The sequence below is a fragment of the Hirsutella rhossiliensis genome, assembly GCF_020360975.1.
Source record: "Hirsutella rhossiliensis strain HR02 chromosome Unknown scaffold00004, whole genome shotgun sequence".
Classification (NCBI taxonomy): domain Eukaryota; kingdom Fungi; phylum Ascomycota; class Sordariomycetes; order Hypocreales; family Ophiocordycipitaceae; genus Hirsutella; species Hirsutella rhossiliensis.
In genome coordinates, this window is record NW_025408670.1 from 4,289,563 (window position 1) to 4,303,402 (window position 13,840).

The 13,840-nt window shown below is 59.0% G+C and overlaps 4 protein-coding genes across 4 annotated transcripts; 2 read left to right on the forward strand and 2 right to left on the reverse strand.

Annotated features, from left to right (window-relative positions):
• Positions 1–501: 501 nt before the first annotated feature.
• Positions 502–814, reverse strand: HRG_04729 (uncharacterized protein; the record flags this gene model as incomplete). The annotated part of the gene is made up of 2 exons (XM_044863200.1): positions 502–740; positions 766–814. 2 exons carry the CDS (start codon positions 812–814, stop codon positions 502–504), a joined length of 288 nt encoding a protein of 95 aa, XP_044721814.1.
• A 3,691-nt stretch (positions 815–4,505) lies between these two features.
• Positions 4,506–7,573, forward strand: HRG_04730 (GATA zinc finger domain-containing protein; the record flags this gene model as incomplete). Its single annotated transcript, XM_044863201.1, has 4 exons — positions 4,506–4,876; positions 4,961–5,243; positions 5,492–6,922; positions 6,989–7,573. The coding sequence occupies 4 exons, from the start codon at positions 4,506–4,508 to the stop codon at positions 7,571–7,573; spliced, it is 2,670 nt and encodes an 889-aa protein (XP_044721815.1).
• A 1,074-nt stretch (positions 7,574–8,647) lies between these two features.
• HRG_04731 (kinase) lies at positions 8,648–10,771 on the reverse strand (the record flags this gene model as incomplete). Its single annotated transcript, XM_044863202.1, has 3 exons — positions 8,648–9,011; positions 9,077–10,115; positions 10,171–10,771. The coding sequence occupies 3 exons, from the start codon at positions 10,769–10,771 to the stop codon at positions 8,648–8,650; spliced, it is 2,004 nt and encodes a 667-aa protein (XP_044721816.1).
• Positions 10,772–12,345: 1,574 nt separating this feature from the next.
• Positions 12,346–13,188, forward strand: HRG_04732 (pyridoxamine 5'-phosphate oxidase domain-containing protein; the record flags this gene model as incomplete). The annotated part of the gene is made up of 1 exon (XM_044863203.1): positions 12,346–13,188. One exon carries the CDS (start codon positions 12,346–12,348, stop codon positions 13,186–13,188), a length of 843 nt encoding a protein of 280 aa, XP_044721817.1.
• Positions 13,189–13,840: the final 652 nt, after the last annotated feature.

The following is a 13,840-nucleotide window of genomic DNA, read 5'->3' on the forward strand; positions in this document are numbered from 1 at the left end:
GACGTCATCGCCTATGCTGCTTTGGCGGGTAGGTCTACTTTTGCGGTCCTTGCCCATGGAATTCGCCAACAACGTTTGCTTTTCAGAGGAGCGGCCTGCCGGAAGATCTGCTCCTCGTTCATGAGCGCCCGGATCACTACTCGCTTCAACCAGCCAGAGCGATGAGGCTTCGTGGTAGCTCTCCCAACCTCAATATTCTGCCTAGATGCTTACTTTCTTGCCTGTAGACTTGAACGACACGATAAAAGACTACTTCTTGCGCCATGCAACTGTCTACGCGAGAGAGAAACGGCAGAAAGCCTATCCCGTGGTAACAGAATGCATACATTCCTCTTCGTAACAGAGGCACGACCTCGTGTGCGGTGTCCTAACATGGCACCACTAGAGTAGTAAAATTTACGAGTTATTTATCCTTCTGACTGACTGCTCGACTGGCTGCCTCGGCTAGCTGCCTTGGCCGCCACTACTCAGGTCGAGGTTGCTCTAAGCTCAGTTCTTCATCTACGCCTCGTCATCCTCATCCTCCATTGCAGGTTGGTTAGGGATGATGTACATACGGGGAGTATCGACCGTTTCACCGCTCTCGCTACGATCAAGGAAGTCGTCAAATTGTCTGAGAGCGTACTCTTGCATGTTGAAGGTGTTGGGAAAATCACGCCACCTTGGAGCCTGTTTGGCCTGGTAAGCATCGCCGCAAACAAGCACTGCTGCTGCCTTTTGCTTCCGTTCAGCCGGCTGGGCTTGACATGATTCGGTACACCCAACCAATGGCAGTGAACTGGACTTGATGAAGGTGCTTTCTTTGCGTAGCCATGACTTCATCGATTGCCAAGTGCAGACCAACTCGACACGCCAATGGGCTGATGGATGGATATCACCTGCGTTGCCATTTGCATTCATCTTGATGTTGCCTCTGGATGTTGGTGGCGGATTACTTTTCACGCATACAGACTACCTTGTATCATTGATCCTTGGCCACTGCTTAAGCTTCTCGGCCACGACAGCGGGAACCATCCAGTACAATGCAAGGACTGGGGTCCTCAGCCTACAGCCGTCATGCGGTTACAGCCAACAACGGGAACGATGGTCTCAACTTTAAAAGAAGCGAGTCTTGGCTGCTCCGGGAAATGTGCATGCACGGGTCCGTACTTGTGCAGGACATACGGTATGACAGTCTATCTGCAATGCTGTTGTCAAGTCCGGTCCAAAGAACCCCAGGTTTCCAATGGCCCGTGTCTTGATGCGCCACGCGCCACTGGGGAAGCAGTAACCAATGAGAAGCTGGCCATTTCTCATTTTTCCCTCTCTCAATTTGTCCCCCCGTGTCATTTCGAGTCGCTGCGTGCGGCTGGAAAGCTGTCAAAGTCCCAACGTGCGTGCGTTGGTGGCTGGGTGACACTGAAGAGGTGGTTGGGTCTTTGACATTGCTTGCAGACTGCCGATCCGGCCAGCAGGGGGGCGCAACAATCAATCGACCGATCCTACGTCTCTGGAGAGAGAGAGAGCCCAACGCGGTCCAGCCCGATGAAATCACGGCACAAGGCAGCGCCTTCAGGAAGCACGGCGTCTGGGGGCTGGCGAGTCCGCGTTGCTGTTGAGCCCTGCGGTGCAACTGGCGTATCCTGCGTGTGTCCTCGTACAGTACTTCGTATTGCTTCCGTATACGAAGGAGGCCGAGGGAGCATTGGACAGTGGCGGGCGGGAAATGAGGCGCCGATTCCGGACCCCGGACCCCGGACCCCACGGACGCCGGCGCCGGCGTCCGCCGCCAAGACACGCATTACGCGGGCAAGTCGCCGATATCGTCCCGATGACTTGGTTCGAGTATCTTTATTCAGCGTCCAAGTCCAATATAACCCGTGCGCCGTGATATATATCCACAAGCAATAGTGTAAAAGAGAGCCGGCCATTTCCCCTTGCGTTTGTTTTTCCCCCTCTTTTAAGCTTTCCGACCAAATGTGCTCGCTGAGACAGACTCTCCCAGTTACAGAAGTATACTTGGTAACTATATCTGCACCGGTCTTGTAACGTTGACTCCCCATATGTACGGCACAGCGCAAGCCGAGGATGATATCACAGCATATATGCACTCCGTACGAAGCTGCAAGGAAGGGTGACAGCTCACATAAGACTGCGGGGGCGGAGATGGAGGAGGCGCGCAGCCTCACCGAGGAAGTATTGCAAGGTAGGCCTGCGCATGCAACTGGAAAGGAGCGGGAAGATGGTCTGGCGCAGGGCGGACGCATCATTCGAGGCTCAGGATTGTTGTGCGAGAGAACCGCCACCATGTCATATCCTCTCTGCTGTACCGCCATGGCATGCATGTGCTACCTATATTGTGCAGTCCTCTGCTTCAAGAGCCGTCCTGCAGAATCGCGTGCCCGGAATGGTGGCATCGCCCCGTCGCTGGGCGAACAGAGGGCCCATGTGTCTGGTGCTGACCAGGGTGCAAGTTCTTGTTTTTACGGCCGGCACTACAGGGGGCATGTCGTGCACGGTTACCAGGCATGAAGCCGATGGCGGCAGACTCGACGCGGAACCGCTTCTTGTTCTTGGTATTGACTGAGAATTGGCATCGGATGAAGTCGCTACCGAGTACCGACAAGCTCCGACGCCCCGTTCTCGGGCCGAGGAGAGAGAAGAAGGAGACTACCTAGGTACCTAGTGTGGATGTAGCTCGAGGTACCGTCTATCAGCTACCTACCTACCTACCTACCTACCTAGGTTGTAATATGTATGCATCCTTTCCTTGGACGACGAGGAGGAGGGACGGCTTGGGTAACTCATAGCCTGGGCACACACAACACCACCGGCTTCTTCTTTTTATATATTTCCGGTTTTTTTTATCTTGCTCTCTCCCCAGCCGTTTCCGGTGACTACATCTTCCCTGGCCCCGTCAAGTGTCAGGCTCGGGCCATGCGCTGCGACCTCACTGCATGCCCTTTGCATATGAGCGCTCGCACGCCATCGGTCCGCCGTGACACCACTTCGTCACGGAGCTAGGAAGCCTTTCGACAAGTGCTGATGGACGGTGCGCGGCATGGGTTGCGGCATGGGTTGGTGAGCTTCCCGCTCCATTATTCCCTCTCCTCCCGCCTTGTCATGACTGGTGGTCCGTCTCCCCCCCCCTTCCCAACGGCGGCCGAGAGCACATGCCAATTACTGTCGCTCATGCTTTGCTGCTGCCCTCCATTCTGCCTGGCTCTTGTTCTTGGGCTGTTCTTGGGCTGGCGCGTTGGGCAGCTTTGCGAGAACGAGGCGGGTCGTCGGCTTCGAGAAGCATTGCTTGGTCGGCTGGCTAGAGGAACTGTAGGTCCGTGCTGGGTCTGGGGAGTGTGTCGATGATTCAAGCAGTCAACTCGTATCGCTCCTTGCATCGGACAACTGGATCAGGCGCAAAGAGCATCCAGGGCGTCTTCCCTTCTTTTCGTCGTCATGTCTCCTCGCCGTCGGAATGCGGCAGCGGGAAGACGGGGTACATGTACCTCTGGGTCCCGGGGGGGAGGCGGTACACGAGAGGACGGGCGGCGCATGGGGGAACACAAAGGCAGCCCCCTGTTGGCGGCTGTTGACCAGGCCGGCAGTGCCCCTCCCGCCATCGTCCCGCGGGGGCTAGCAGGCCTGTAGATGGCACTGTCTAGTAGTAGTACCTACCTAGGTAGGTAGGAGAGTAAGTACCTAGATAAGTAAGTACCTAGGTAGGTAGGTACCTTAGGTAGGTTAAGGCACTACCTAATCTACTAATCCCATAACTCCAGAGGGCTCCTGGCTGTCCCGAGGCCGGCCTACGGATATACATACTATAGATACCCAGGCAGTAAAGTAGTACTCCTCGCCGACGGCAGCGGCTTTGTTGCTGTACGTGCTCGCTACCTCGGTACTGCGCCGTAAACGTCGTACAAGGGGATGCGTCGAGTCCTCAGCCGAGTTTCCCAAAGCAGTCATCCGTCGGCACACCCAACCGTAGCAACTGCATGCCGCCAACGGGCTGCTAGGGACACAAGTACCTCGTGGTATCTGCGGTGGTGCGGCGTGGCTCCCGAGGTATCGACTTTCGCGGCACGTACCTCGCTAGCGGACGACACCGCCATGTGCTCAGTTCGCCCCCGGAGCCTCGAGGTACCTGAAGATCCATGCCAAGGAGCAAAGTACTCCGTACCGTGGATCATCTTCATCTCCAGCAGGCGCGGCACATGCTTCGCCCGCAGGCAAGAAAGAGGTGGGGAGGGGGAGAGGAAGGAAGCAAGAGAGAGAAACCACGCACCCAACGGGGCCAAGCCTCCACCTACTAACTAGTCCTCCTCCTCTTAGGCTAAGCCGACTCGCTCCGTTTCGCAGCAGACGCTTTTTATTTCATTTCCATCCATTCCTCCTCATCCATCTCCTCCCCATCTGCACGCACGCGTCCTCTTTTCCTTCTCCTCTTCGCCATCTTCTTCATCGACAGCGACATGCCCGCCAGCACCGCGTCCTCCTCAACAGCCACCTCGAGGCCTATCGTCACCATGGATCCCACCTCGACCGAGCACGACTTTCGCTTCCCCCGCCGGCCAGACCCTGATCCTCCGCATGGCCTCTGCGCGCCCGACGACGCCCGCACCTGCTTCGACCGCTTCAGCGCCCACCTCAATCGCCCCTCGCCCGACGGCCTGCTGGGCGATGCCCTCTTCCCCTCGCTGCAGAGCGCCGCCCTCGACTCGCCCGACAGCCTCGATCAGATGCAGCGCGACGACCCGCTCGCCACCCAGGTCTGGAAGTTCTTCAAGTCGACCAAGCAGCAGCTGCCCAACCAGCAGCGCATGGAAAACCTCACCTGGCGCATGATGGCCCTCGGCATGCGCAACAACGCCCACCGCGACCAAGAGCCGAGCCACCAGTACGGCACCGCCCATCGCCAGCCCGCTTCAGAACTGACTCGAGAGCCTCTCAGGCCCGCCGCTGCCCCGACTAATGTCCCCAGCGGCATCGCCCAGCTGCGCAAGACGTCCGAGAACACCGGCGCCGATCCCATGAACATCGATGACTTCTTCGACGGGTCAGACACCCCCCCGGCTGGCCTCATGTCCCCGCCTCCGCTTCCGTGCAGAGCGACAGACACTGCTGCCGCCATCCCCATCAAGCTGCGCCGGGACTCGGCCACCCAATTCGTCCCCCAGTCGCTGCCCCATCACCAGCGCCCTCCAGACGACGAGTTCGACTATGTCACGCGTCATCATCGCAAGACGAGCATTGACGATCGCCGCGTGAGTGCCCCCCTTTCTGGCTTACGGCCCTGCGGCCCGCCTCGCCTCCCGCCTCGCTACGTTGCCTTGCTCATTGCCGTCGACTTCTCCCTTGATTCCATGCTCTCATACTACCCTTTTTCCCACATTCCCCCACCCACATTGCTTCCCGCCCCATCTCTGCTCCCCAAAAAAGAAAGAAAAAAAGTCCCCCAATCTTACCGTGGCACTTTGGTGCATCATCACATGCTGAATCTCACCATGCACAGAACCGAAAGCGCCCCGCAAACTTCTCCCCCCATGTGTCTGCCGTCAGCAGTAGCGCCGCCGGCGGTGCTCATAGTCTGGACCCGGACGCCGACCTCCAAGGATATTCTCTCGACAACTCCAACCCAGCCGCCATGCATCAGCATCAGCAGCAACTGCCGGGCGCCAGCTCGGCTATTCCCTTCAACCTAGACTCTTTTATGGACAGCGACCCCGTCATCAACTCGGCGCCCCATTTCCCGCAATCCTTCTCCTTCTCTCCCTCGACTTCTCCAATGATACCCAACGGACCGTTTTCTGCAATGTACATTAACAATGGCACCTCTTCCGTCCCCTCGTCACTTCACACCACAGACCTCTATTCTCCAACTGGCTCCGCCTACCAGTCGGCCGTGTCCACTCCGATTCCCATTGCCGAAAACGATGGCTTCTACTTGGGAGCCCATGACTTGCGTCCCCAGCGTTCGCAGAGCTTCCGACAGCCTACTTCTCACAGCATGAGCAGCAGCATGGGTCCAGGCCAGCACTACCTGTACAACGGCCCCAATGGCGGCAGCACTAGCAATCTCAGCAGCAGCGCCGTCATGTACCCTCCCGGCCCCGGGCCCGAGGTTATGACGGCTTTTGGCACACCCCAGAGCTCCTTTGGCCACGTCGATCCGAATCGGGTCTTTCAGCCCGATAGCCAAGGCGCCTCCCATGCCATCCCGATGCGCCAAGACCACATGTTCTCCTTCGGCGGGGACTCGGATGACGAAGATGGCAACGGGATGGGCGACGGCGGCGTGGCCATGCGCGGCGATTTCTCGTCGGCCGTCGACGAGGCAGGATCCTTGGGGTGGGATGCGTCGCTCCCCGGCCAGTTCAGTACGCAGGCCGCTCGTTTCCCTGGTGGTCCGCCTCGGAAGCAAGTCATGATAGGAGGCACGACTACCGAGTACGTCGACACCAGTGGCGAATGGGATCACAGCGGGCTAGCCCGATCTCAGTCGCAGTCGTTTAGACACGGGGGTGACGTGCGTCAGCAGAGGATCCCTCGCAATGCGTCGACTCCCTCCCACCTGGCGACAAAGCACAGCGCCTTTGATCAGGCCACTCAGTCGGTGCCCACCTCGCCCGGGGGGGAAGTCAATGGGGCCATGTCGGGCTTTTCCTCGGCCGCGCCTAGCCAGCCGCCCTCGCCGCCGGGTCTGAGGCGCGATTCCTCGACCAACCTGCAGGCAGCAGGCGGGAGCCAGAGCGACGGAAGCCAACCAACAACATGCACCAACTGCTTCACCCAAACCACCCCACTGTGGCGGCGCAACCCGGACGGTCAACCCCTCTGCAACGCTTGCGGCCTCTTCCTCAAGCTGCACGGCGTGGTGCGACCGCTGAGCCTGAAGACTGACGTCATCAAGAAGAGGAACCGGGGTTCTGGAGGCACCGGCGCTGTTGGCTCGGGCGGGCGAGCGAGAAAGAACGCAAACGCAAACGGTCCCGCTGCCGCCTCGCGCAAGAGCTCGACCCTATCGATGTCGACGACGGCCGCCAAGAGCAACCCTCGGCCGAGCACGGCGTCACCCCCGGCCAGTCGATCCTCGGTCCCCGCCAAGGGAAGCGAGAGCCCGGCCAGCGGTGGCCCCGGCTCTGGACTCAACTCGGCCGGCAGCACCCCAACGAGCCATTTCGGAAACGCGGGCCCTGCCGCTGGAGTCATGGTCGTGGGCATCAAGGGCGCCGTGCCAATCGCAGCTGCGCCCCCCAAGGCGACGCCCGGTCCTGGTGCCTCGACGGCGTCTCGCCCCCCTGCCGCGTCGTCGAAGCGCCAGCGCAGGCACAGCAAGAGTGTCGGCTCCGAGTCGTCCACGGGCATGGATGTCGACAGCCCTGACGAGACGCCTTCTCCCAACGACGTTGCTCGGTCCCTGGGTCACGTCTCCGCCATGGGTCCCATTCCCGGCTCCATGATGGCGAGCCCCTTTGGCGTCAGCCAACGGACGCCGACTGCGCCCGGCAGCATGATACCCATGGCTCCGCATCAGGCCACCAGGGCAAGCCCGCCCGGCGCGCAGGAATGGGAGTGGCTGACGATGAGTCTCTAACGGCTTCGGGATATGTTGGCATGTCTTGGCGCATCATGCATTGCTTCCCATCCGCTCCGCCCCGATTTTTCCCTTCGGACGGACTACCTCGGCTACCTTTGTGTGACCTTCCGCCATTTAATTCAGGATACTTGATCCAGCGGCGTGTAGACGGGGAATCGGGAGTCACATCCTGCTACTTTTTTTGGACATGTTTCCTTTTTTTTCCATCAATGCCTTCTGCAGGGTAATCGCAAAGGAGAAGCCCGTTGGTGCGAACAAACGGGAACCTAACAGGCTTGCACCAGCGCAAGAGGACACCGCTTGGGGAAGCGCCGCGGAAGTGGATGGATGGATGTTGGCTGAGAAGGCTTGACAGCCGACGACGCGTGGGTTGGTTTCTCGGCTTCTCCTCCTCACTTCCTGGACTTTGGCCATTGCTTGCTGCGCGGAGCTTCTTTCACCTTTCCTTGACTTGACTTTTTCCTTTTAATCGCGCCTTGATTTTGGTGGCGGTAATGCCAGTAGCAGCAGGCTACGAATCTTCATCGTGGGGCAGCGGGCGAGAAAGGGTTTTCACAGATAGCCGTCATGACATATCAGTCGCATTGGTTCTATCGCACTCATACACACACACAATGTAGTTCGACACCAACAACTGTAAACAGTCAAAGGCGGCCGTGTTCCCTCGATCCCGCTACCATTAAGCATGACCAGCTTGGGCCCTGCGGACGGCCACCATTCCAGTCCTGTATCCCGTCATCTTAGCCAGATTCCCGGCGCACTCAAAAGGAATACAGGAAAAAAAGAAGAAAAAGGAGTAACACCTCAGGCGCATATAAGTCCCCCGCATAGCATGAGGGGGGGGGGGGTCACGGGGCGCGAAATGGAATCCGCGTAGCGCCCCCTTCGCGCCGCCAGGCCGACGCCCGGGAGGAATGCCTAAGCGTGGCCAGGACCAAAATGCGAACAGACAAAAGAGGAGGCAAAAGGCAGACGGATATGTCCGCCGCAGCCGGGCCGCCAGACGCATCACAGCATCGCTCTGCGAATGGCGCATTCCCGCCAAAGCTTTGCCGGGCTCCACTGCTCGTTCTATAGCATCGTGCCAAAAGGCTCCGCGTCCGATGTCGGGATTTTCTTTCGCGGGCTGCTGCCGTCCTCCCCAGCGGGCTTGCGATGCCTGAACGTGAAACCAACAAAGAGGCTCTTGCTCATTTCTTCCTCGCGGTCGGCCATCGACTCGAGCGCCGCCTGTTTGTCGTGCACCTCCTTGTACTTGGCCATGTCAGCTTCGTTGCTAAAGTCGTCGAAATAGCCAGCATCCGTCTCCGAGTCCAGCTCAGGGACAAAGGGCGCCCGCGTCTGGCGCAGAGTCTCCCAATCCACCTCGGCAAAGTACAGATGGCTGTAGATGTCTTGGATGTTGGAGAAGCGTCGCGCGCGTGAATTGATGCATCTAAGGCATCGGTGTCAGCAAGTAGATCAAGTCTTCGGGTCGGGGCGGAAGCGGCCGAAACTCACGTTGTGACAAAGCTCCAGGTGCGGTTGCTCAAGAAATAGTTGGGGTCTTCCCACACCGGTCTCTTGAGCACATCCTTCCAGTGCTTGAGGTTACGCCAAGTTTCGTCGGGTGAAGCACCGGCGAAGGGAGGGAAGCCGGTCAAGGCCTCGAACAGCATGCATCCCAAGCTCCAGTAGTCCACCGTGAAGTCGTATTCCTCCCCTCTAAGGACCTCGGGGGCCATGTAGTCGGGCGAGCCCACAATCGACTTGGCGTAGTTGACGTCGTTTTCGCGCATGTTACGGTAGCTTTCTCGGCGTTCGGCCACGGTCCGCTGATCCATGGGCTTTCCAAAGGGCACCGACGTCTCCGACGCCTCTTCCAGCTTGATGCGCATGGACTCGATCCTGGCAGGGGCGAGCACGCCGGCGGCAAGCCCAAAGTCGGTCAGCTTGACATGACCAGTCGAGTCGACCAGGAAGTTCTCGGGCTTCAGGTCGCGGTGAATATATCCAAGCTGATGCAGGGCGTTGACGGAGCAAAACATCTCGGCGATGTAGAAGCGGGCATGTCGGTTGGACAAGACACCCGTGTTGTTAAGCAGGGTACGGAAATCGCCGCCCGGCACGTATTCCATGGCAAGATAGATACTCTTGTCGTCTTGGAAGGAGTAGAGCAGGCGGACAAGCCAGTCGCTCTGGGCCGAGGTGAGGATGTCCCGCTCGGTGAGGACGTGGCGAACCTCGTCGAGCTTGAAGAGCAGCTTCTTGCTCATGACCTTGAGGGCGCACACTTCGCGAGTGTCCTTTTTCTGGGCGAGGAAGACTTGGCCGTAGCCGCCCTGGCCGACCTGGGTCAAGATCTGGAAGTCGCCCTGTCGGAGCCGCACACGCCGCTTGCGGAGGTTGGCGCGTTCGCGGCCCGTGTATTTGGACCACATCTGGCCATGGCTCTGTTCGTCGGTCGCGGGAGGTGGCGGGTATTCGGCCTTGAAGGCGGCGAGGCGATTCTGCCTGGCGCTGACGTATGTCAGGAGATCAAAGTAGTAGTCGAGGAAGTCTGGGCTGCTGTCAGAAAAAGGACGTCGTGCATCAAGAGAGGGGAGGGCGCCTACAAAGCTGGGTCACGTTGACCATTCTCTTGACATTGGGCTTGGTGAGGATCTCTCGCTCTTCGGCCGTCAAGCCTCGGGAGGTATTGAACTTTTTGGGGGCGGGAGTGAGGGGGCGCTCTCTGGGCTCGTAGAGCTGCTGGCGAGACAGGGCTGCGTGGTTGTGCTGATGGGGTGAGTCGGTGCCCAAGAGGCGTGAGGGCGGCGGGGTATTCTCTTGGCCGCGCTTCCTGAGGGGAGTCCCCGACGATGCCGCCTTGTGGATGACGCTGTCGTCGACATTGAGCGACGTCTCGTCGAGGGGTTGTGGGTTGGTTCTGGCCGGGGACAGAGGCGTCACGACGCTCTGGGGCCGCGACAGTCGGAAGGGGGCGTCGGCGGTGGAGCTGTTGAGCGTGAGTGCGTTCTCGAAAGCCGAGGGCAGGTCGTGTGCGCCGGGGGGGGCCGTCTTCTTGCTGGGGCTGCCCTGGGGCGTGCTGGGGGGGTTGATGAAGTTGTTGTTGCTGGCGCCGCCCTTTTTGATGGGTGTGCAGGGGCGAGCATCGGCGTCGGTCGAGGGCTTGTCCTTTGCGCCGGGGAAGAAGTTGGCCATGAAGCTGGCCATGATTGGGGCGGCGGGCAGCAGCCGTGGGGAGGCCAATGGGGGGGAAGACTGTTTGCGAGGGTCTGGGCGCGCTCAAGCTGGAGGTTGGCGCCCGAGAAAAGATATTGTTTTGGGGGAGAGTGAGAGACGGGGAAGCGGGAGAGAGGGAGGGGGAAGAAATGGAGGAGATGGAGGGGGAAGAAATGGAGGAGCTGGAGGGAGAAGAAATGGAGAGATGGAGAGGGCGAGGCACAGCCGGGGGGAGAAAGAGGTCCAGTGAGGCTGCGGCGGGGTGCAGACTGGCAGGCAGGCAGCCGAGGGGTGCAGGCAAAGGCGATGCAGGTCAGGCTGCACGAGCTTCAAGTACCCGATTGTTTGGCGGCATGTCATTGGGTGGGGCGTCCGCCAACGTCAACACGGTTGCAGGGGCAACGATTGGGCAGGCATGACGACTCACCCGGTGCAGTTGGCCAGGGCAGCTGCATCCCTGGAATTCTCGTCATTCTCGTTGCGTTCCAGCCGGTTTTCGGCTTCTTGCTCCTCGCTCCTGCTCTGCACATTATTCTTAATGGCAACAAATATGAAGCGCAACAACTGTTGTACAAAGTCTCGAGCACTCATAACTAGGTAGGTACCTAGTAAATGGCCAACCGTCAGATCCTCCTGCCTGATGGCATGTCAATGCTGATAATTACAGCATGCATAGGGCAGGACGCTCGCTGGAGAGGTCGTTTGTTATGGCCCGCCCACTTGGTCTACTTGGTCTACCACCAACCGCAGACCTTGGGGCCCGGCACTCGCTTGTTTGTCATGGGAGGCCGAGGCAAATTCTACACAGTCCCCCTTGCGTCCCTCGCTTTCCCCATCCGTCTGTACTCCGTCTCTCTTCAGCCGGCTCAAACCCCGTAGTTGCCCTGAGCACCGGTCACAGGAAACGACGGGGGTGCAGTACTGTAAAGATGTTTAACAACTTGCACAATTATTAAGAACGTCCCTGATCATGCACGTACCTACGGATACTGTACCTACCTCTACTGTACCTACAGTACCTACCCAGGTCACATACGATACGTCATCGCCCCCTCGGGTCCTGTCTTCCCCGTCTGTCTGCCCCGTCTGCCGTCCTCCTCTCTTCATCTCGCTCGGGGTGGGGTGGCTTCCACGATGCCGCCAATTGGCCCGTCTTCTGCACCTGCTGCCGAACCCTTGTTTTCGCAACCTGCAAGAGAGGCCCACCGTCCTGTGGCCACCTCTGCGCAGCCTATTGGTCCTCCATGTTTGTTTGCGCGTGACTTTCCAATCTAATCTTATCAATCTCCCCGCACCCATATCCGCTCCTGATCACTTGGTCAATGTCCAAGGCAGGAGCGGTTTCGCCATTGAATTAAGCTCGCCAAACTCGTCTCATCCCTCGTCCCGCGTGCTCTGGCCTCGATCCTCTTCTCATCGTCCCACCTACATCAACCTCCGGCCTCAACAACTAGTATCTTCATCTCCCTTTCCTTACCTCGCATCCGCCCCCGTTGCTCCATTGCTGTCCTATTTGCAGCCTTTGCCGTCACGTTCCGAATCTGCGCACCAAGCGTCGCGACGCCATGAAAGCCCTCAACGTCGCCGCAGGCCTCTTTGGGCTCGCCGGCGCTGCCGCAACGCCCCAGGTGCCTCTTGGAGACTTGGTCGAGACAAGTCGAATCCCAAACAGCTCCGAGTCGGCCGTCATGGGCCGCCGCATCCTCGCCTTGTCCAAGCTCGCCACCTTCTCGACCGTCTTCCCCCATGCCTCTCCCAACAGCCTCGACTACTATGACAGTCCCGAGACGTTGGAAAGTCGGCCAGAGAGGCTGGCCGGCGTGCCCGTCGGACTCATGGACTACGTTGCCGATTGCGAGGACCACGGCAACCCGACCGTCCTGGCCATCACCATCGGGACCAGCTTCCAGAACGTCCGCGCCGGGTCCAACCTCACACTTTCCATGAGGTGGACTCCTCCGCATCCGCCAGCCAAGCGCATCTCCTTCTTTTCCAGGCTCTCCGCCTACATACCCTTCCTCGCGCGCCACGACGAATCAAAGCATCCGCATGTCCCCGACACGGTGCCTTACTCGGCTGCCAATCTTCCCCGTTTCTCCTTGTTCGGACATTTGGACCCCATCACCGCTTTACAGCTAAAGGCCAAAAACATATCCGAGTGCTATGTCAGGAAGCACCAGGACGCCAGAATATGGCTGCCAGGCAACAGGATACACACCAGCCAGTGGATGAGGTATGTGGTGACGGATGTGTACTGGATCGGCGGGTTTGGCAATAGGGCATACATCGGCTGGATCCCCGCCGAGGAGTGGCGGAACGTGACAAGGGAGCAGTGGCAGTCGATCAAGCTACCTGGAGAGAAGAAAGGCTGGAGCGAATGGAGCGTCGACATGGCCGGCGAGCTTTGAAGTATCGTTTCCCTGCTTGGGAGGGGTGCTCTGCCCTACGTCGCGACCGGACTGGTCAGGACGCGGATCCTTGACACTGCGAGCGTTGGGATGTTTAGGTGCCATGTTCGACCAACAAACAACTCTGATCCCTATTCTAGTACCGTATAAGGTCTAACTGGCCACCAACGGACGTCCCATCGTTGTCGACGATATGTGGTTGGGCATGTTTCACCTCTTCCCCTCTCGCCTGACTGCCTGAGCAACCAAACCACTCGGCGTGCGCACCTCTCACCCAGGGGCCGACGAATCTTGTTGCACATGTTTGGCCCGTCCGTCTTTGCTCGAATTTGGCGACGGCTATCGGAAACTTTGGCCCTCCAACGTTGCTCGGGCGTTGTGCCCCCTCCAGGCAGCTACGGAAGCGCTCAGGGTCGCCGAGTGGCGCAAACTCAAATATCAAAAGACCCTGTTATTTATCCCTTCCAGCCAAGAGAGACAGAAACCAGCCTCGAATGCCAGGGAATGCCGGTACCGTAGCGTCGGTATCCAAGTCCGACGAACGTAGGGGAGGCGGGAAGGCCGCTGCCTGAGCCGAGTATGGTCCTTACGCTGCTGCCGTGGTGCTCACCAGAGCCCTTGGGGAGACATTTCGTATTCACATCTACTGAAG